Source organism: Haemaphysalis longicornis, unplaced genomic scaffold (assembly GCF_048455015.1).
Source record: "Haemaphysalis longicornis isolate Haplotype H1 unplaced genomic scaffold, Haemaphysalis longicornis Haplotype H1 scaffold_13, whole genome shotgun sequence".
Taxonomy (NCBI): domain Eukaryota; kingdom Metazoa; phylum Arthropoda; class Arachnida; order Ixodida; family Ixodidae; genus Haemaphysalis; species Haemaphysalis longicornis.
In genome coordinates this window covers 63,083,825-63,104,449 of record NW_027526233.1, presented here as the reverse complement: position 1 = coordinate 63,104,449, position 20,625 = coordinate 63,083,825, and the positions used below count along the sequence as shown (strand labels likewise).

General features: G+C 47.7%; 1 protein-coding gene across 1 annotated transcript in view; it reads right to left on the bottom strand.

Moving 5' to 3' along the window:
• LOC144163863 (caspase a-like) overlaps window positions 1-20,625 on the bottom strand; it is a 65,819-nt gene that overhangs the window by 33,983 nt on the left and 11,211 nt on the right. The window contains exon 3 of the mRNA XM_077694541.1: window positions 2,261-2,420. Coding sequence (XP_077550667.1) covers window positions 2,261-2,420 — 160 coding nt within the window. The remainder of the gene's footprint in view (window positions 1-2,260; window positions 2,421-20,625) is intronic.

The window sequence follows — 20,625 nt, the reverse complement described above, 5'->3', positions numbered from 1 at the left end:
TCGAATCCTGGACCAGGACGAATTTTTCTTCAACTGCGAAGTTCTGAGGAAGCTGTATAGCTTTCCTTTGTAGCCTTATGGCTGCATTTAGGTGGATGTCAAACTTTCCTTCACAGAAACTTACTCCACCTTGGGGATTTCCCCTAAATCTGGTCGATTAACACCTGTCCTTCGCTTCGAGTTGTTGATCAATTCGCTTTCGCGATACTAACGACTAGCCTCCTGGTTAGCTCAGTTGGTAGAGCGACTGCTCCGGTTAAGCAGTGGTCCCGGGTTCGAATCCTGGACCAGGACGAATTTTTCTTCAACTGCGAAGTTCTGAGGAAGCTGTATAGCTTTCCTTTGTAGCCTTATGGCTGCATTTAGGTGGATGTCAAACTTTCCTTCACAGAAACTTACTCCACCTTGGGGATTTCCCCTAAATCTGGTCGATTAACACCTGTCCTTCGCTTCGAGTTGTTGATCAATTCGCTTTCGCGATACTAACGACTAGCCTCCTGGTTAGCTCAGTTGGTAGAGCGACTGCTCCGGTTAAGCAGTGGTCCCGGGTTCGAATCCTGGACCAGGACGAATTTTTCTTCAACTGCGAAGTTCTGAGGAAGCTGTATAGCTTTCCTTTGTAGCCTTATGGCTGCATTTAGGTGGATGTCAAACTTTCCTTCACAGAAGTGAACGATTGCGCCGGTGCGACTTTATTTCATTGGTGCACATCATGCCCGGGGATGGGTGAACTTTTTAGACAAACGGGGCGCTTTGCAAGCTCTAAGAAGGCGGTCCAATTACTGCAGTCAGCTCGTGCGTGAAATCAGCGAAATCCACACAGCGGTAGTGCGCACTGGCCATCACATCGTGCTTCAATGAGTGCCTGATCATTCGGTAATAGAAGGAAATACTACATCTGATGCAGCCGCCAGCGCTGGCCACTCTCTACGTAACACGACACAGCTTCCTTTCGATCGAAAGGATGGTTGTGCCCTTACATATCGAACTGGTTGGAGTGAGCAAATGTTGAAGTGGCAGCACCCACGCAGCGCCTATCCACCTTTGCATGGAATTGACCCTCTCTGTAAATTCCGTGTTCCACCCGACCTAACCAAAGCGTATGAAGGTTTACTGCATCGTTTGCGTCTCAACGTGGCTGACACCTGAAATTTCAAGTACAAAATAGGCTGGGAGGATTCACCGCTGTGCCCGACGGGCGCTGTGCGTGAGATTACCGAGCACTTGTGTATATGCCCGTGATTTGCCGCTGCGCGAGTAGCAGCTGCCTGTATCGTGTACGGCGTGGAGTAAGCCTTCAGCTGTGTCACTTTCTTGGACCATGTGACAATAAAGATGACTCATCTTTAGGGACAAAAATTCTTCTGTGTTACTTCCGGGATTCTGGACTAGACAAACCTTTGTAGTTCTTCCATTGTGAGCATGGCTACATCTGTACGCGTTTGCGTCGTCATGTACGCTTTGACTCCTTTTTGTTGTTAGGCACTCTGCGCTTCCCGGGTCCCATTCGCTCTAATTTTTTACTTAACTTTACTTAGAGTTTTTTCCTTGCATTTCATTGCGTGCCATTTTTATTTACTTTTGTTTTCTGTCTATTGTTGCTTTCCCGATCTCTCACATTCACTTCACTGCATTGTAATAGCCCCCATCTGGCGTAGCAAGCAATGCGCTAGCACAGCTGACCTCTCCAACCCACATTAAAGAGTTCTTTCTCTCTCTCTCTTCTATTCAACTGTTCTGAAAAAAAGTGGAAATCATTTCACGTTTGTTTGGCTATGATGTGAGATTTCGAAAATTTCAAGATGTTTTTTTTTGTTCGAATTTCGCCCCGCAGGTGCCTTTTACTATACAGCAGATTATCTCTAATAATTTAGGTACTTTTCAGCTGTGCATTGCTGTGGACCGTAGCTTGCTGCACATTATGCATCGGCTAATTTCAAATGGTTTCGAAGGTCCCCCTAACCGCTCCTGCGCTACGTCTGCTTGATGTATTGCGCCTATTTCTCTATGTTCTATGTATACGGATAATTTATTAAATGAAAGACTTCAACTTTTATTTCACTACACTTCAAGAGGGTTGAACTGCAAATTTATCTACTAAAGGAGTTTTGCTTGCGGTAAATTTTGTTTACACTTTGCGCAGCTCAACATCATTGCATCAAACAAATACAGTCATCAATTACACGTGATTCGATTTGGTGCCCGTACATTGTACAAAATTTATGTGGAACTTCAGAGTGAAGAATTCTTGGTTTCGTACCTGGCGTCAGTCGCTGCGTAAGTACGGGAGCAATGTGTGAGCCGGCGGAACGCAACACGTGCACCCACCCATCAATGTTGGAAGGAGGGTCACACTCAATTACGTTACTCCAAACTGCAGCCACCTGTCCTACAGCCGCAGAACATAAATCCAAGAGATCCTGTTGGAGACATACACAGAGAACAGTTTTTATTCCCACATTGCAGTGGAATTGCCCTGAGAAGCATAGACATGACAAAGCACTCGAAAAATACAGTTTAATATTTTTGGTGACTTGTTAGCGACTTTAATCTCCACTTTCGTCTAATAAACTGAATGCTTCTCAATATAAAAAAAGTGTGCAGATCTTTCTTTTTATTATGTCAAACAAGCTTCCACAGTGCTGTGCTATATTGTCCAAAAATGCTGGAGTTCCCATTTATTTTATAGTTTTTTACCTTGTGGTATTTCAAGGTTTCATGAAATATTGCCTTGTACGCTACCTACCGCTTCTCTGAAAGATAAACCCTACCGTGAAGATCGTCTGAAGTCATCTCTCCACTGACACTGTCAAGGCATCGACGGAGGCTGGGACTATAGCGAAAATGTTCCAGTTCTCTCTTGTACCTCCTCTCGTAATATTTTGGCAGTGTCAGACGCTGCGACCCCAGCGCTACGTTCGATTGGGCTTCAGAATCATTCTGTATAAATATTCGGTTTTTCGCCCCCAAGCTCATTACCCCCTAACTATGCTAGCAATGTTTTGAGTAAAGTAGTGCGGATATGCCACCCTCATCAAATCACAAGGGAGAGTCGTTCTAGCGAAAGTGCCCTTAAGCTAGATTTCCTTCCATAAAATGGATTTAAACGCATTATAATAACTCCAACATACAACCTAGACAATTTCTAAGTCAGTTTTGGTATCCCAAGACAGAGACGCACTCAACCGGACGGGTTCCCTTTTAAGAGCACTTACGCTCCTCTGTAAATGTTTATTCTCTCTCTCCCTCTGAAAGGTAAATCAACATGCCTAAAGCTCTCCTTGGAGTTCGCTAGTGTTACGCTACATATTTCTGCACTTTTGTGAATACTGAAAAGATGCATTTTCAACTGTGACCTAAACAAAACTGACGAGGCACCCATGTTTCGCTACTGATATGAGGATGTGTTCACCTAACTTTTCCCAGAGCAATGACGCCAACCTTTCGCCCCTTTTCGTCATCATCCTTCGCTGTTTTGCGTTGCGCCTCCTCTTTTCTCTTTCCGTTACTACGAATAGTTCTCTTGCGGCCACTTTTTCAGATATTTGTAAGAATGCAAGATTTAGCTAAACTTAAAGCTAATCCTAACGCAATCCTATTTAGCGTCATCTGCTTATAATGTACCTTTTTATTCTCACCCTATCATTGAGGTAAATGACGCGTTTCAGCCCCTGATGCAGCCCCGTACCCCACTTTTGCAACCAATTTATACATCAGACTGGTATATGGTCTGGTATATGGTATATGGTATATGATACAGACTGGTATACATCAGACTGGTATATGGTCTGTCAGTCAGACGGATTGACTGACTGCACCAGTCAGACTGACTAATTGGTGCAGCACGGTCTCTCGTTCCAACTTTCTGACTTCGCTGCAAGAAGAAATGAGAGACCGCGCTGCAGCCACGTTATGAATAATTGCACTATTTACACTAGACTCAGGCATTTTGCGTTAGGAAGACCTCGCCAAGCAAATGAAGTACTTCTTCAGCAATGCTCAATTAAGGAAACATCCCCGGTTGTTGTCAAAACTTTCCGCTCTCACTTTATTGCAATTTCAGTTTGTTGTCTCTGGTATCCCTCCCCGCTGCAATGCCATATTGACGATGCTTGTTCCGAGTAAATATAAAAAAAGCCAAATAACACAATCAGCGTAATATTCTCTTTCCCCTCCTTTAGGATTAAGCAAACTGCCATTAACTTCACTTCATTGCTGTTTTGCAGGGCTTTGCACTTCCAGCGATGGGAACCTAACTTTGTTTAGTTTCAGTCGCTATGTCTACGTGGATACATTTGGTACGTGATGAAGCTTTGGAGCTTTACCATACCATCTTCCTGGTTAGAAGTTGCAATTCAAAGAGGCTTTATACGCGGGAGGAAGAAAGAAGGAAGGAAGAAAAAAACTGTACAGGAAAGTCAGGCGGGTTAACCAGGGTACTGCCCGGTTGGCTATCCTACTCATGGGGATCGCGATACGAGGATTTGAAGCAAAAGAAAGGACCTCGATGAGTAATAACAGAAAGCAAAATAGGAAGAAAATAAGAGAAACATAAGCTGTGGCCATGGTATCTACAAAGGCAGCAGGAAGCACGCACACAAAACAAGAAAATGCACAAAGCTAAGGGGGCACACGGACAAAATTTGCTACAAAGGACGCCGCACTGTGATAATGCCTCTACAATTGTTCAGATAGGCCCGTGTCCTTTAAAAAGCCAAGTCAGGCGTTTGTAGCCCTGTCGGCCTGTGCCGGACAACTCCTGTGACTCAAAATAGTCTGCGCTGTAAAGGGGTAGTTGTTGTGTCGGCAAAGTGTGTTGTAGAGCTGTTGCCTCGGCGTTGTGAATCGGTCGCAATGGCACAGAAGGTGTCCTATGGTCTGTTCAGTGGCGCACACATCGCAAGTAGGGATGTTGTCCATGCCAAGTGTGAAGGAGTGAGCGCCGGTGAAGGCAAAGCCTAGCCACACGCGACAAAGTAAGGTGACATCCGAGCGTGGCTCGTTAGTAGATAGTTGGCGCTCCAAATCTGGGTCGTGTGCAGTGTGCCATCTGAAGTGTGCAGCGTGCGGTGTGCGGTATGTGCAATGTGCAGTCCACCTGTGCGGACGTGTTTTTGCTCGCTCCTACAACAGCGTGTTTCTGCTTTTGAAAGACGGAACCCTGCACGGTACTTCCTCGTTCTGTCGGGTTTAGAGCCGTGATGACGAACACGCATAGAAAGCTGGCACAGTGCGGTAGCTGTATGCGGCAAGTAGATGCAGAGGAGCTCCAGCAGGATGGCGGCGAGGCAGACGAAGGGCCAGGTACGTGTCGTTTATGTTTAGTGGTGTCATGGCTAGAACGCTTAGAAACGGACAACTCGGGATTAGCAAAGCGGGTCGCAGAACTGGAGACAGCGCTAAGTAACGAATGCGACTAAAGGAAAGCCGTTGAGGGGAAGTTAGAAGCACCTGAGTGGAAGCTATAAAGAATCGTCATTTCGGCCGAAAAATTGCGAATACCAATGCTGCGGAGCAGAGGCATGCACCGAGGTGACACACGGGGCGAAGATAAGAAAGACAACAGCTACTCCCACGTGCTGAAAGATAGGCCAGCAAAACCAGTCGGTACACAGGCTACCAATAAAGAGCCGAACGTGGCTGATAGCGTGGTAATCATAGGGGCAGACTCTGACATGAAGGGGAGCAGCGCTGCCATAGTGGAAAGGGTAGAGAGGGATAAGCGTGTGAGGGTGATGATGATGATGTTAGGTTTTCTTGGCGCAAGGGCATCAAGGCGAAAGAGCGCCAGTACTATGGTGAGGAATATTCAAGTAGGAATATAAAGCACAGAATTGGTGTAGAGGGCCAAGTAAAAACAATTGTCACTATGTCAGGAAGTTTCTACGTGCACCCCTTGCCACCGTCTTTGCGGTAGCAGTGAGAGGCCCTACCGGGTTCTAGCGTGCGATGGTGGCTCGGCTCACGGGGGATATGACACATATCTGAAAAAATCTACGTCTGAGAGGTACTTAAAAACACGGTTAACAGAGAAAAAGGGCTGGTCTGATAAAAACAGCAATAGGTGTTGAGGAATCATGCGTGTGTACAATTCTGGAAAATGAAGCTTTCTTTGCGGTTCAAGTAGTTTGCAATCTACCAGTACGTGAATGACTGATAGCGACCCTCAACACCTCAAGCAGCGTGGCTGTTCTGTTCCTTTCAACAGGTACGCATGTGTAGCATGGGTATGGCCTATGCGCAGTCTATAGAGAGTAACCTCTGTGATCCTGTCCTGTTTCTCAGGGATCGATCTACCTAACTTGGGTTTTGCCATGTGCAATTTGTTTGCTGTTTGCCCATTCCAATCTTCCTGCCATTGGTCGCGCAGCCTGTTACGTACGTACGCTTTAAGATCCTCGTACGGGACGCTTTGAATATCTAGGTCACTCCGAAGAGCAGCAGTTACAGCATTCCTGTCTGCTTCCTCATTTCCGGCTATGCCGCAGTGACCTGGGACCCAACCGACTGTGATTTCAAGTTTTTGTTTGTGGGCTGAGCACAGTAGTTTTAGCAATTGATTAAAGACTGGATTTTTTTGTAACTTTCCTGACGCTAAAGCCTGCACAGCACTTTGAGAATCAGTGAATATCACTGACTTGTGGACATTGTTCTGAGTAATAAATTCTACAGCCAATACAACGCCGTGTGTTTCAGCAGTGAATATAGATGTGGCTTTAGGCATAGTCTTTGACGTGGAAAAGTTTGGACCATGTGCAGCACATGATACTGCACCAGCTGACTTGGAAGCATCTGTGTAAAACTCAGATGCTCTGTACTTGTTCTGCAAAAGCAAAAAATGCTGCATAATTAATTCCTTAGGAGCGGTTCTTTTGTCAATCTTCATAAAAGAGAGATCACAAGAGATAGGGCACAGATCACATGGAGGGACAAGGTCAGCAAAGCTGGTTTTCTGAGCGTCAGTGAAGGATATTCCCAGGCCTGAGGCCAGTGCCCTCACCAACAGAAGAAATGGCTCAGCCATGGCAGGCCGCTTTTCAAAAAGCTTGATTGCCTGGTTACCTAGAGTGCTGTTAGGGTGTCCGGTCAAGGATGTCACTTTTAGAGCATAATTCAACCCAGTGTACGTCCGCTGTGTTTCAAGAGACCACTGATCGGCTTCCACATACAGGCTTAAAACGGCTTGTTCTGAAAGCGCCTGCAGCCAGACGAAGGCCAAGATGGTAGACAGGGTCTAGCATCTTTAGTGCTGTTCTCGCGGCAGATTGATAAACATGACACCCGTAGTCCATGCGGGACCTCACAATGCGGGTCAATAGGCACTTTGTGTCAGTACCCCAAGACTGGTGTGAGAGGACTTTCAGGATCCTGACTGTATCCAAACATTTAACTCTAAGGCGTTTGAGGTGTGCAATGAATGAAAGTTTGTCATCAAGCACAACCCCAAGGAACTTGTGCTCCTTTTTTACCGCTATGGGTGTTTTATTGAGTGTAATAACGTGATCTGGGCGGATACCACGCTGCCTAGAGAAGACCACACACGTGCTTTTTTCTGGGTTAAAACAGAAGCCATTCTCATCTGCCCATTTTGTAAGTTTGCTTGTAGCTAGTTGGATTTGCCTCTCACAAATGGACATATTACATGATTTAGAGGCAATGTGCACATAATCAACATATAGTGAGTAGGATATGGAGCGAGGCAGTGCAGTTCCTAAGGAATTCATTTTAACAATAAAAAGGGTGCAGCTAAGCACACCACCCTGCGGCACTCCATTTTCTTCGACGAACATGTTCGAGAGGACGTTTCCAACCATAACGTGAAAGGTGCGCTCCGAAAGGTATTCTTTCAAAATCTTGAGCATGTTTCCACAAACTCCAAGGCGGCGCAGATCACAAAGAATACCATAACGCCAGGCTGTGTCGTAAGCTTTCTGGAGGTCAAAGAAAACTAATAGACAATGCTGCTTATGAACAAATGCATCCCTGATGTAGGATTCAATAGCCACTAGGTGGTCTGCTCTAGATCTACCAGAGCGAAAACCCGCCTGGCGATTGTCTATAATACCATGGTACTCAAGAAAGTAGATAAGGCGACGGTTAATCATTTTTTCGAAAACCTTGCATAAGCAACTGGTCAAAGCGACCGGCGACCGGTCTAAAACTAGTTGCAAGTGATGGATCTTTCCCCTCATTTAGAATCGGCACCACAATAGCTTCTTTCCACACTTTTGGAAACTGCCCTGCACGCCAGATCTTGTTAAACAACAGTAAGAGCGCTTCTAACGTGTCGTGGTGCAGGTGCTTAATCATGGTATATGTTATTCGGTCTCGCCCAGGTGATGATTTACCACAAGTAGTGAGCGCAACTTTAAGCTCCTGGATAGTGAAGGGGCAATTATACCCCACCTCAGACTGCCGTTGGTCACGTACGATCTTCCGTTCCTCTGCATTCGTGTGTCTCAGGAAGGTATTTGAATAGTGAGCTAAGCTTGATACATACTCAAAATGCTTGCCTAAGGCATTCGCTTGGTCTTGTAAAGTGTCTCCACTTGTGCTGACCAAAGGGTGCGTAAGAGTGTTACTTCCTCGGAGTGCTTTGATTCTCCTCCATGCTTTCCGCGTGTCAGTATGTGATGTGATTGATGACACAAAACGATTCAAGCTTTCTCTTTTCGCAATACGCCGTATCCTTCTGCGATTGGCCTTTGCCCGCTTGAAAAGTACCAAGTTTTCAGTCGTTGGGCACCTACGCAAGACACCCCATGCCTTATTCTGTTCCTTACGGCCCTGCCTGCAATCATCATTCCACCGAGGTTTTGGCTTAGTAACCCTACTAGAAGAAGTCTGGGGGATGGACTTCAGCGCAGCTTCAATTATATGGGTGGTCAGAGTCTCACCAGCTTCGTCAATACCAAGGTTGTGTATAAGTGTATAGTGACACTCAGAGAGCTCTTTGAATTATTTCCAGTCTGCGGCCTCCTCCTTGAACTTTTGTGGGCGTGGAGTGTTGTCTTGCTTATTGTCTAAAAGCTTCAGACTTACTGAAAAGTGGTCACTTCCGTACAGGTTATTGATGACCTTCCACTGGAGTGCTGGAAACAGAACTGGAGAGGCTATGGCGAGATCTATGCAGGAGTACGTGGCATGTGTTGTGTTATAATATGTTGGGTCTTTCTTGTTAAGTATGCACGCTCCAGATGATAGCAGAAACTTTTCAAAGAGGAGTCCTCTAACATCCGTGCGTACAGATCCCCAGAGTGGGTGGTGAGCATTACACTCCCCAACTAGCAGATACGGCTCTGGCAGCTGATCAACTAATGTTTCAAACTCCATAGTCGAGAGCCCGTGGTCTGGAGGTATGTACAGTGAGCATGCTGTTACCAGTTTAATAAAGATAATGGCTCGTATTGCTACAGCCTCTAAGGTGGTTGGTAGCGGTAAGAACTGGCATGGCACTGATTTTTGCACGATAATCGCAACTTGTTCAGAGGGGTGCATGCAGCCATCTCTGTCTTTCCTAAATACTGAGTAGTTATTTAACAAGTTTGTTTGGTTCGTCCTCAAGTGTGTCTCCTGGAGACACATAATACTTATTTGGTGTTGTGACAGCAATTCATAGATATCGTCCAAGTTTTTCAGGAGGCCTCTGAAGTTCTATTGGACTACATTATCAGTTACCATCAGCTTATGATGAACAAGGAGTAAGGAAGTGTCATGCTGTCACCCTCCCAGGCTCAAGACACCTTCCCAGGAGCCGTGACCCTAGGTGTCTTTTGCTTCGAACGGTCAAGCGACGTGCCGCGCCCCATCGGCGTACCGCGCAACGGAGAGCTTGGTGTTGTGTCCATGGCTTCCTGCGAAGCCTCCTCAGCAGGGCTAGGCTGGCTGGTTGCGGCAGCCTGCCTCTCAGCAGGGCCCGGCGCCGCAGTGCCAGCAAGGGGCCTAGCGTTCGCATCAAGGGGTGCTGGGGCAGCCTTTGACGCTTCGTTTGTGGCATGTGCAGTGGGCTTAGCCACCGGCACTGAAGGGGCTTGGGGTGTCCCTTGGGGCCTCACTGGGAGGGTTCCAAGGGGAACTCGAACCGAGTGTAGCGCCGCCCCCCGTCGCGCTACATCGGCAAAGCTAGTGTGTGTCAGGAACAGTCTCTGTCGTGCTTCCCTAAAGGTAATGTTTTCCTTATACTTCAGAGCAAATATTTTTTTTCTTTCTTAAGTTGCGGGCACAAACGCGAGCACGCTGCGTGCTCTCCCTTGCAGTTTACACAGTGGAGCGGAGCTTCACAGGTGTCAGACGAGTGATCGGGGAGGCTACACTTTGGACATGCTGCCTTGCCTCGGCAGCTCAATGAACCATGGCCAAATCTTTGGCAATTATAGCAGCGTCGGGGGTTTGGAATATACAAGCAGACAGGGATTTTAACGTAGCCTGCCTCGACAGACTCGGGCAGTACACTGGTCGAGAATGTGAGGATTACTTGCTTGGTCGAAATTTCCTTCCCATCTCTACGTATTTTGATTCGTTGAACATTCACAACATTCTGTCCCTCGAACGCTTCCAGGAGTTCTTGGTCAGAGAAGTTCAGAAAGTCTTCATCAGAGATAACAGCTCTGGTATTGTTCATGGATCGGTGGGGACTGATGCTCACAGGATTGTCACCAACAGTGGTAATTTTCCTGAACTTGGCACACTGAGCTGCGTCTTCTACTTCTAAGAGAAGGTCACCGCTTCCCAACTTGCTTACTTTGTAGCCGCCGCCTAGTTCATTTGTTAGAACTTTGGCTACCAAGAATGGTGACTGACGTCTCATTGACATGCCTTTTTCACAGCGCATGACGTGGAACTTTAAGAAATTTTTTGACTTTTTAGGAGTAAAAAACTGGTGGACTGCTCGTTGCGCCCCCGTTTCGGAGGACGATCATGGGATGCAGAAAATCTTGTTGCCATAACAAGTGAAATCAATTCAGCAGCTATGCTGGCCGCCCACCACCAAGCCCAACCTGGTAATGCACTAGATGCGCGTTAGCCATACATAGCTGCTATAACCCTGTTTAAGTCCTCAAGGTTGATTCCTTACCCAGGGTTAACCTTCGCCACCTGGAAATGTGCGGAAATGAGCAAAAGAAGAGATGACAGGACAGGGGTAGCAAAGAAGACAGGAAATTGAAAGAGCTAAGAGGGAGGCAGGAAAAGGCGACTGGCTGGTTCCCACCAGGTGGGTCAGACCGGGGGCACCGTCTGCGAGAAGCATGGGCCAAAGTGGTGCGTTGCCTCTACCGGGGGGCCATGAAGGACAAAAACAACTCCGGCTTTGGCTCAGCCACCAGGATTCCCTTTTCCCCGGACATGGCTCAGCCACGCACAGCCGGGGCGTGGGTGGGTCAAAGCCACATGTGCTCGGGTTCGTGCTGTTGCAACACACCAAGTGCCTATGGCAGTAGGCACCCCTGCGGAGCTTGGGACCGTGGTGGCGCTACTCACCAAAACACCTTGAGTACACAAGGTGCCCCCTGCGGGGAGCGTGTGAAGGTGGGGTGTTTCTCTGGTCAAACGATGGAGACGGTGATGACACAAGCTAATGGGCAGCTGGCCTCGTCCAGTAAAGAGAGAAACCTTGTGGTGATTGCGGCGGGGCATAACGACGTTTTCAAGTGGGAGGAGTGAAATCTTGGACACGAAATAGCGCTGGAGGGTAAACGATCTGCGGGCGATGGCCCCGAATGCGCTCATTGCAGTCTGCACCATGCCGGAGATAACAAAGCAGGGCGTGCAAACCGAACTGGCAGTACTCGCTGCCAATAGCGATATCAAGAGGCGCGGCAGAGAACTCGGATTTGAAGTAATAGACGGGAACAGGGTAGTGGGGAGGATTAGACATAGGCAAGTGTTTTAGTAGGACGGAATTCGTTTCAGCCACAGGATAGGAAACAAGGTTGGGTGGCGCTTACATGGGAGAGCAGTAGCTTCTTAAAGGGGCCCGGCGGAGCAAACAAGGAGAGAAAGGGGAGGCAAACAAGGGAAAACAAACAAGGAGAGAAAGGAAAGCGAGGGACGTATGCACACTCAACGCTTGGAGGTAGTCCGGCGTAGAGCCTACCGAATACCCTGTAGACATATCTGAGTACATATGCAGGGGGAATTTAAGATAGAATGGACAATTTTGTAAAGCACAAAAATAGACCTCGTAAGCGGAAAGCAACAGGGAGAAACAAGTGCAATGGGTATTCACTCAGCTGCATAAATATGCAAGAAACCAACAAGCATGGTAAGTGGGCAATAAGTTAAAACCAACTTAAACGGGAAGAAATAAACGCGCACGCTTTAGCAGAGACTCACCTCCGAGACCTAGAAGCGCCAGCTCTCATAGAAAATTATGGCTGGAGGAATGCAACAGCACCACAGAAATGAAGAGAGGTGGAGGCGTTGCCACGCTTATTAAGCAAGGAACCGACTGGCACACAGTGCATGAAGGCTACAAAGAGCATCTATGGGTTAGAGGCACCATAGCGGGGAAAAATGCATGGTTAGGAGTTGTGTATCTGTGGGCTGGAAGCATAGCTAGGGAAGAAAATGAGGAAGTGGTAAACTCTTTGAGAAGTCATATAAACGAATTCAAAGATTCAAGTGAAATAGTCTTAGTTGGAGATATGAATGCCAACATAACAGATTTGGGTTTGATACACGGGTCACAACGGGTCTCTAGTGATAGATCTATGTCAGGAAAACTGGCTTGTAATACTAAACACACAAAGCAAGTGCGACGGGCAAATAACGTGGAATACGGTAACAGACAGTTCAGCATAGACTATAATCTAGTCTCCGAAAAAGTTTATGAAAGGTTGGGGAAAATTGCGATAGCTCAAAACGGAACTGACAGCTTAGGAAGCGACCACAAGCGGCTTACCTTGCACTTTGTAGGCGCAACCGGTACAAACTTAGAAATCGATACAACAGGAGGAACTAATCTGAACGACGAACAGTAAAGATCATCGCTGATATGATTGAAGTCGAAATCAATAATTACCCAGACAAATATTGGGTGTACGAAGAAATGATCGCCTTCATTAGGCATAAGATGAATGAAGTCAAGCAACGAAACCTGTACAAAGGGAAGAGAAAGCCGCGAAGCAGGTGGAATAAGGAAATAAAACAGGCTATTGACCAGCGATAATAGGCGTCGACAGAACATATAGATATGAATAGTACTCGTTTAAACCGGGGGTAGTGAAGCACAAAATGCGATATATACTGTGAAAAGAAACAAAAGTGCAGAAAATGGTGCAAGTAAAGATCAAGCAGAAAAGGGAACAAGGAATGGCAGAAATACAGAAGAAGGGAAATCGCACCCAAGAAGTAAAGGAACCACGTAAATTACTAAGCTTAAGAAAAAAAATTCACAGCATATCCACGGGGTGAATGATGATGAGTGGGCGAAGCTCCTGAGGGGAAATCATCGGTAAAACCGTGACTCTTCAGTGAAAGTTCGCCCACTACATCTGTGTCCGAACGTAACGTCTAGAAAATCTCGCTTAAACCGCGCGTCGGCACCTTGGGGCTGAGCTCGCCTGATGCGTTTTGCAGACGCCTCACGAGCTCTCACTGCATCGGGGTCTGCCTGCCGATACGCGCGCTTTCTCGGCGCTTCCCGTTCTCTGACGTTTTGGAGATCCTCTTCGCGCCGCAGCCGTGCCGCTTCGCGTACGGCAGGGTCCTCGCGCCGTTGCCGTGACGCTTGGGCCTCTCGTTCTCGAACGCTGGAATCTTGGCGGCGTCGTCGCGCAGCCAGACGACACGCTTCGGCCTCCCGCTCTCGTACGGCAGGATCTTGGCGGCGGCGTCGCGCAGCTTCACGGAGCGCGTCTGCCTCGCGGGCTCGCATATCGGGATTCTGTCTGCGAGCACGCGCTGCCGCCGCCTTGCACGCTCGCCGCTCTGCAGCCTTATCCATCGGGCGACTCCGAGCGCGCGCCAACAGTGAACGGGTTTTATTACAACGCTACCCGCCATCTAGTAAACAATCCAAGAACTAAACTAGAGGTAGCCACGCCATCTAGTAAACAATCTAAGCGCATCTTTTCATCATATACAAGTACCGCCATCTAGTAAACAATCCAACAACTAAACTAGAGGTAGCCACGCCATCTAGTAAACAATCCAAGAACTAAACTAGAGGTGGCTACATACATACGTCGAGGATGGACAGACCCACACCTTAAGGAGCTTCGCCCCTAAAATATCCATAAAAAATTCTTGATTGATGAGAAGGGGAAACATTTAGAAGAGCACGCGTTGCCACATACTCATCGAGTGATTAGGGAGAAGTCTAATAAAATAGAGGTAGGGAAGCCTGCACCGATGATATTAGCGCTAAGGAAGAGTTCAGAAAGGGAAGTTTGAGCAACTTTGATTTGAAAAACGCCGAGCAAAGGTTTCACCCCAAACAGCAGTGGGCCTGGATGGAATACCAATGGAGCTGATAAACCTCCTTGGACCTAATAGTAAGGCATCGTTTATGAGAGAAATAGAGAAGGTGATACAAACCAAACGAATACCTGAGGATTAGCTAGAAAGTAGGATGAATTTAACATATAAAGGCAGAGGCAACAAAACCTGTATTGATAAGAAATTCGAAATAAGAAATTCAAGCACGGATGGACGAAAATGAAATTCTAGGGGAACTGCAGAATGTATTTTGACAAGACAGGTGATGTTATGCACAAAATGGTATTTTGTGCATAACAATCTATTGCACGTGCTCCAGGAGCAGCAATATTATTCAATGAATAGTGTAAAACAGACGTGTACCAGTTTCTTATTAGTTTTTCTTTACGTAACAGCTGTCCTCGAGTCACAGTGCATAACCTGTTTTTCTGGCGATTTCCGCGGGATGAATGAAATGGCCTCCCGAATAGCTCTCAATTCAGAAGCGGCTGACGCAGAAACACCCAGCACGAACTCTGACAAGCGAAAGACGAGTAGCTGAGCTATTCCAAGCCTTGTAATGACTGCTAAGTATCGAACGAAAGCCTTAGATATTACAGCGTTAGGGAAGTGAGAATCGGGGATGACTTTTCAAATAGCAGGAATACAAATGCGAAAGCGTTTGTCGCCTGCGTTGGTGCGGAATGTGGCGTGAATTTGATCGAAAACGAGCCGGCACCGGCATTAAAAATGGCTCATTGCTCAAACAATCAAAATTGTGAACGAAAGCATCAAATGATGCCACTTTTTTGGGGTGTCTCCCGTACCCGAAGCGAATATTGAGTTTGGACGAAGTTGAATAAAGAGACGGGTGGTTTGGTTCCACAGTAGAGTTACCAGCACTACGAGGTGAGGACGGATGTTGTACTTATTTACTTAGCAAAACTCAATGACTCTACTGGATAGAGGTGAGCCACCGAGTTGGTTGTGACCTTCGACGTACAAGCGCGTGTTCAATATATATAAGAGAAGTGTTGGGGTCTAAATTAGAGAAACAACAATAAAATAGTCACAACGCGTATTCCGGCTAATAGCGCTAGCTAGGACAATTAGCGCTAGCAAGGGCGAATGGGGCTAGCAAGGACAATTGGCAAAATCGTTCATTCGTTCTTCCGGAAAGAGGGGAAAATATCGCAAAACAAAAAGTATGATAGTCACAACGAGATGACACATGAGTACCACTGGATATGTGAGAACGTTGTACGTCATTACGGTGTATACAATAAACGCGCTCCCTTCCGGGCGACAATTGCCACACCAATTTTATCGGTGCCATGCATGTGCTAACGTATTCAGACCACTTAATTCGACAGCTGCTTTGAAACAGGATATCGTAGAATACTGACATATTTATTGCACAATTAAATGCCAAAGATTTTGCCTTCACACGTCATTAAGAATAATCAGCCGCATAATGTTTTGCGCTATCGAGAACGCCGTAGCTTTCGGTCCGATTCCCGATGTCAACGGGGTGGCCGATCTGTAAGAATTCTTCCGCTTTAGCCTAGGCGACACATGCGTTGTCATAGGCGTAAACAGAAGGTACCAGTTATGTGACCTAAATGGCAAAATAAGTTGACCCACCTACGCAGATTGTTGTACATTTACTAGGTATTCAGAGAGAATGGTTGGGACGACTGTTTATTCAGGCGCTCGGGCGAAGAAACAGCCGCACGCGGTGATGACGATTACGTCCAGGCGATGATGATGACAGGAGTCAAGAGTTACTACTGATAGATGACGAGGAAATTCCTCTATATGGCTAATTCGAAACAAAGGCATCGTGGTCAAAAGTGCTTACAAGAATTTCCCTTTTAGGTGCCGAAGCGGCCGCCTGGCCGCGAATCAGGGACTGGTCCGCGCTTGTAGGGCTTCAACCGAGATACATGTACAATTATTGTACCACGCTGACGACGGTCTGTGGGTGGTGTTGCTGGGGTGATACAATAATTGACGGGAGAGGTCTATTCGATGATTACATATGACCCAACAGAACGGTGAATAAACTTCTCGCCGATACCTGGCAACACGAAAAGGGCGTCACAAGCGCAACTCATCTCCTCGGCGGAATGGAACAGACCGATGTGTCTTGTCGTAACGGGTTTTGCGGACTTGCTATTGAGTGTCACTGTGACATTGCACAAGTTCGCGGGATTGCGCAAGGAGCAGTATACACTGTGCACGAGGCGGTGCGTCAGGAGAGATGGGGCATGGGAGAAATGTGAGTCGAAGGAAACAGATGGGGTGCGGCCGAAAATGATGATTTGCGAGTAACCAGTTGTGTTTTTGCACTATGGTGTTATAAGCGAAAGTAACAGAGAGAAGGATGATATTGAAGTTGCGGTGATCAGGGCTTATGTACATAGAAACCATGTCGGAAAGCGTTCGATGTTAGGCCATTGTTATTAGGCCATTCGTGTGGGCATGATAACTGGATGTTGTTTCATGGACCGTGTATGACGCACGCAGAAGTTATTCAAATATTGTTGACAGCAAAGTCCGACCACGGTCACTCAGGAAGATGCGTGGTGCTCTTTGAAGCAAAATGGTGTGGCGCAGGATGAAGTCTGCGACTTTAGTAGCCATGCATGCCAGCCCTATTGGGTTCCGTTTAAGCGTTTCTGGACGTGTGATCTATGGCCGGGACAATCACTGCATCCAATTTGCGTAAAAGACAAGGGCCCGCACAGGTCAATGCCGATGTTTTCGAACGCCGCCAAAAGACAAGGAATAGGCTGCAGGAATCCGGTACGAGGAGTAGTCGAGAACTTGCGGTGCTGGCAGGATGTACAGGAGCGAACGTATTTGGCCACAAAAGCTGAAAGGGCCAGCCGGAAATTGCGGCCACGTAATCGCTGGTATGGTTTCGCGAATTGGACGGATCCATCAGTCGCCGCATCGTGATACTCCTCTAGAATACGACGCCGCAGTGGGCCAGGAACTACAGAACCCCATGTGCTGCCATTGCGGGCGTGATTTCGTCGGTAGAGCACCCCGTCTAGCAACTGGAACTTGTCCAGTTGACGACTTGCACGGCTGTTCGGAGGTTGTGTATATCCATCAAGGTAGTCAATGATGGGGCGACAGTAAGCGTCTGCCCGTTGCAGAGATGGTAAATCAGGTTGTCCATCGTCAGTAGTGGTGGTTACTGGTGCCAACAAGTGTCTCGCCTGAGCGCTGCGGTGCAGCAGCAGATGACGAGGACAATGGACAACGACACGGCGCGTCCGTGTCCGCGTGCTTTTTTCCAGACTTATAAAGTCACCGGAAAGTCGTACTGCTGGAGGCGTGGAACCCACCGGCTAAGGGGCCCAGACAAGTTCTTTAGGGAAGCTAACTAGAAGAGCGCATGGTGACCTGTCACCGCAGTAACGTGACGGCCATAGAGGCACGGGCGAACTTTTTCAACAGCCGAAACGATGGCAAGTCATGCCTGTTCCGTGATGGTGTAATTAATCTCTGCGGGTGCCAACGAACGACTGGCATTGTGAGCACACGCTCCCGAAACTGGTCAGCGCTTTGAAGAAAAACATGACTGATACCCTAGCCGCTTGCGTCTGCATGGAGGATGGTGGGCTTGCTCTCATCGAAGTGGCACAGTACTGGCAGAAACATGAGGGCGGTTTTCAAAGCTTCAAAGGCGTCTTGGCACTCATCAGACCAATTATAATGGGTGTCATCCTGTAGGAGCTGGTTTATAGGAAAAACAATTGTAGCAGATTACCATACAAAGCATCAGAAATACGCAGATAGTATAAGGAAGCTGGAAAGAACTATTTGTGTGAGTAGACGAGGGAAACCGACAACTGCAGCAATGTTGTCAGGGTTGAATTGAATGCCGTCTTTGCTGACAATGTGATCCAGTTCCTAATGGCCTTGCTGGCAAAACGACATTTTTAGAGCTAAGCTGAAGTCCATCCTTAGAGATATACGTTTGCACTTCATCTAGACGCTATAGATGTTCAGCAAACGTCGACGAGAAGACAACGACATCGTTGATGTACCAGAAACAGGTCCTTCATCTGAGCCTCCATCCTCCGTTCAAACGTTGCCGGAGTGTTGCACAGCCCGAGTGGCATACTATTGAGGTCATATAGACCGTCGGGTGTGGAAAACGCTGTCTTTTAATTGTTGGACTCGGGCATAATCATCTGCCAATAGCCAGAACGCATGTCGAGCCTCGAAAAGACTTTGGCTTCTTGCAGGCAGTGTAGGTCGTCGTCTACTCGAGACATGGGATACAGATCTTGTCGGGTAATTTTGTTGATGGCGCGACAGTCGACACGAAAGCGGACCGTGCAATCTTTTTTCTCAACCAGTACGACTACGAAATACCACGGGCTAGATTAAGGCCAAATGACATTTCGTTTCAACATATCAGCCACGTTTTCCTCGATGATTTTACGTTCTGTCAAAGACCATCGGTATGCGCTGCCACAAGCAATGGTGGACCCATCGCTTTGAATGCGGAGCGTGGCCGCATTGGGGGGGGAAGAACAGATGATGAGAAGTCAAAGAAGGCCAGTGTTTGTTTAAAAGTTGAAGAACCAATTGCGTTTGCGATGGCGTAAGATCCGGGCTGATGGGGGTGTGAAAACAAAACTGTGGAGAAGTGGGCTCCGAAACGAGGCAGATGGATCGGGGGGTTGATTGAAGGAAGGACGTCGATTTTGGCATTAGAAAGGAACAGCAATGGTGCAGCTTGCGGCACTAGAACTGCTTCGGCAGTAGAGATGTTTGTATTATGCACTGGTATAAGAGCGCTTCCTTGGTTAAATCAAACGAGACGTGCGGCAAGAGAAAGACCTCGGAAAAGGAGACGGCCACATGGTATGACCAACACATCCCCCTGAACAATTCTTTCTGCAGAAAGGGACACGATCTCTTCCCTTTGGGAAGGTAGTACGTGATCGGCATTTAAAATGATGGAAAGCGTCCGTCGTCCGGACTGAACTGCATGATTAAATAATCTAATTCCGATGGCAGGTGTGCGGCAACAAAGTACAGCAGACATCGAGGAGAGAAAGTCCCAACCCAGAGTGAGATCGTAAGGGCGCGCCGAAAGTACTGCACGGTGAATGTGATATAAAAATCCGTCAATTCAAACACGTAGTGTACATTAAGCCTAATGCTGGATATCAGTTTCATTGGTATGGCGCAATAAGGGGCCTCTATACGGTGTTATAATTTTATGTAGATTCTAACACAAGTCCCTGTGAATAATTGTTATACTTGCGCTAGTGTCCACCAACGCTTTAATGAAGATGCCATCAACGAAAACATACAACATATTGGACGGGCGCTCTGGAGGAGTTGCCCAACCGAGGGACGCTGAGTGGCAGCTTGGCGAAATGGCGAGGTGGAGTGACGTCGTCGTGGACGAGCATTGGGCGGCGTTTCACGGGAGTCGGAGGGAGGCAAAACCAGCGTTGCGGAGATCGGTAACCGCGCTGCTAATAGCCAAAACGATTGCTCATGTCATAACATTTGGGTGTATCGGAGCCGCGTCGGTCATCCTCTAGGCTCATCCAACAGAACCGAGAATTGTGCCCACGGAATCCGTAGTAGTAGCAATCTGGTCTATTAATGGGAGGCTCAGGACGCTGACGTCGCCATGTGGAATACGTAGTCCATGGAGCACGGGCCGGGGGAATTGCGGCCACATAGCTGAGAGGAGTAAGGAAGGTAATCGGGGCCATGGGCAAGGGCCGCCTACCAGCGTCCTCAGAATCAGACGGCGTGGTCAGAGGGGCGCCAAGACCAGGTGTCGGTGGACTGGGCATTGATGCAGCGAGCACCTCTTTAATGAATGTATGCAGGTGTGGTTCAGGGGAGCAGTGAAAGCTTGCGGCAGCGTAAGGGGCGTAGGGGGTCGCAAGCTCGTCCCGAATAAATGTCTGTATCAAAGCTCCTAGGTCGTGGTCGCTGGGGTACCGGGCCGACGTATCCGGGCCGACGTACCGGGTCTACTGGGCCGATGTGTACTGTTCAAGACGAATGGAGTAGAGATCGCCCAGGCGCTGGCACATAGCCGTTACGTTTGAGACGGTGCTCGGATTCTTGAGGACGAGCGCAGTAAAATCAAACTGGCTAATTCTCTTTAAGGTGTGGCGTACCTGGCCAGCCTCGGACATGTCTTTGTTGACC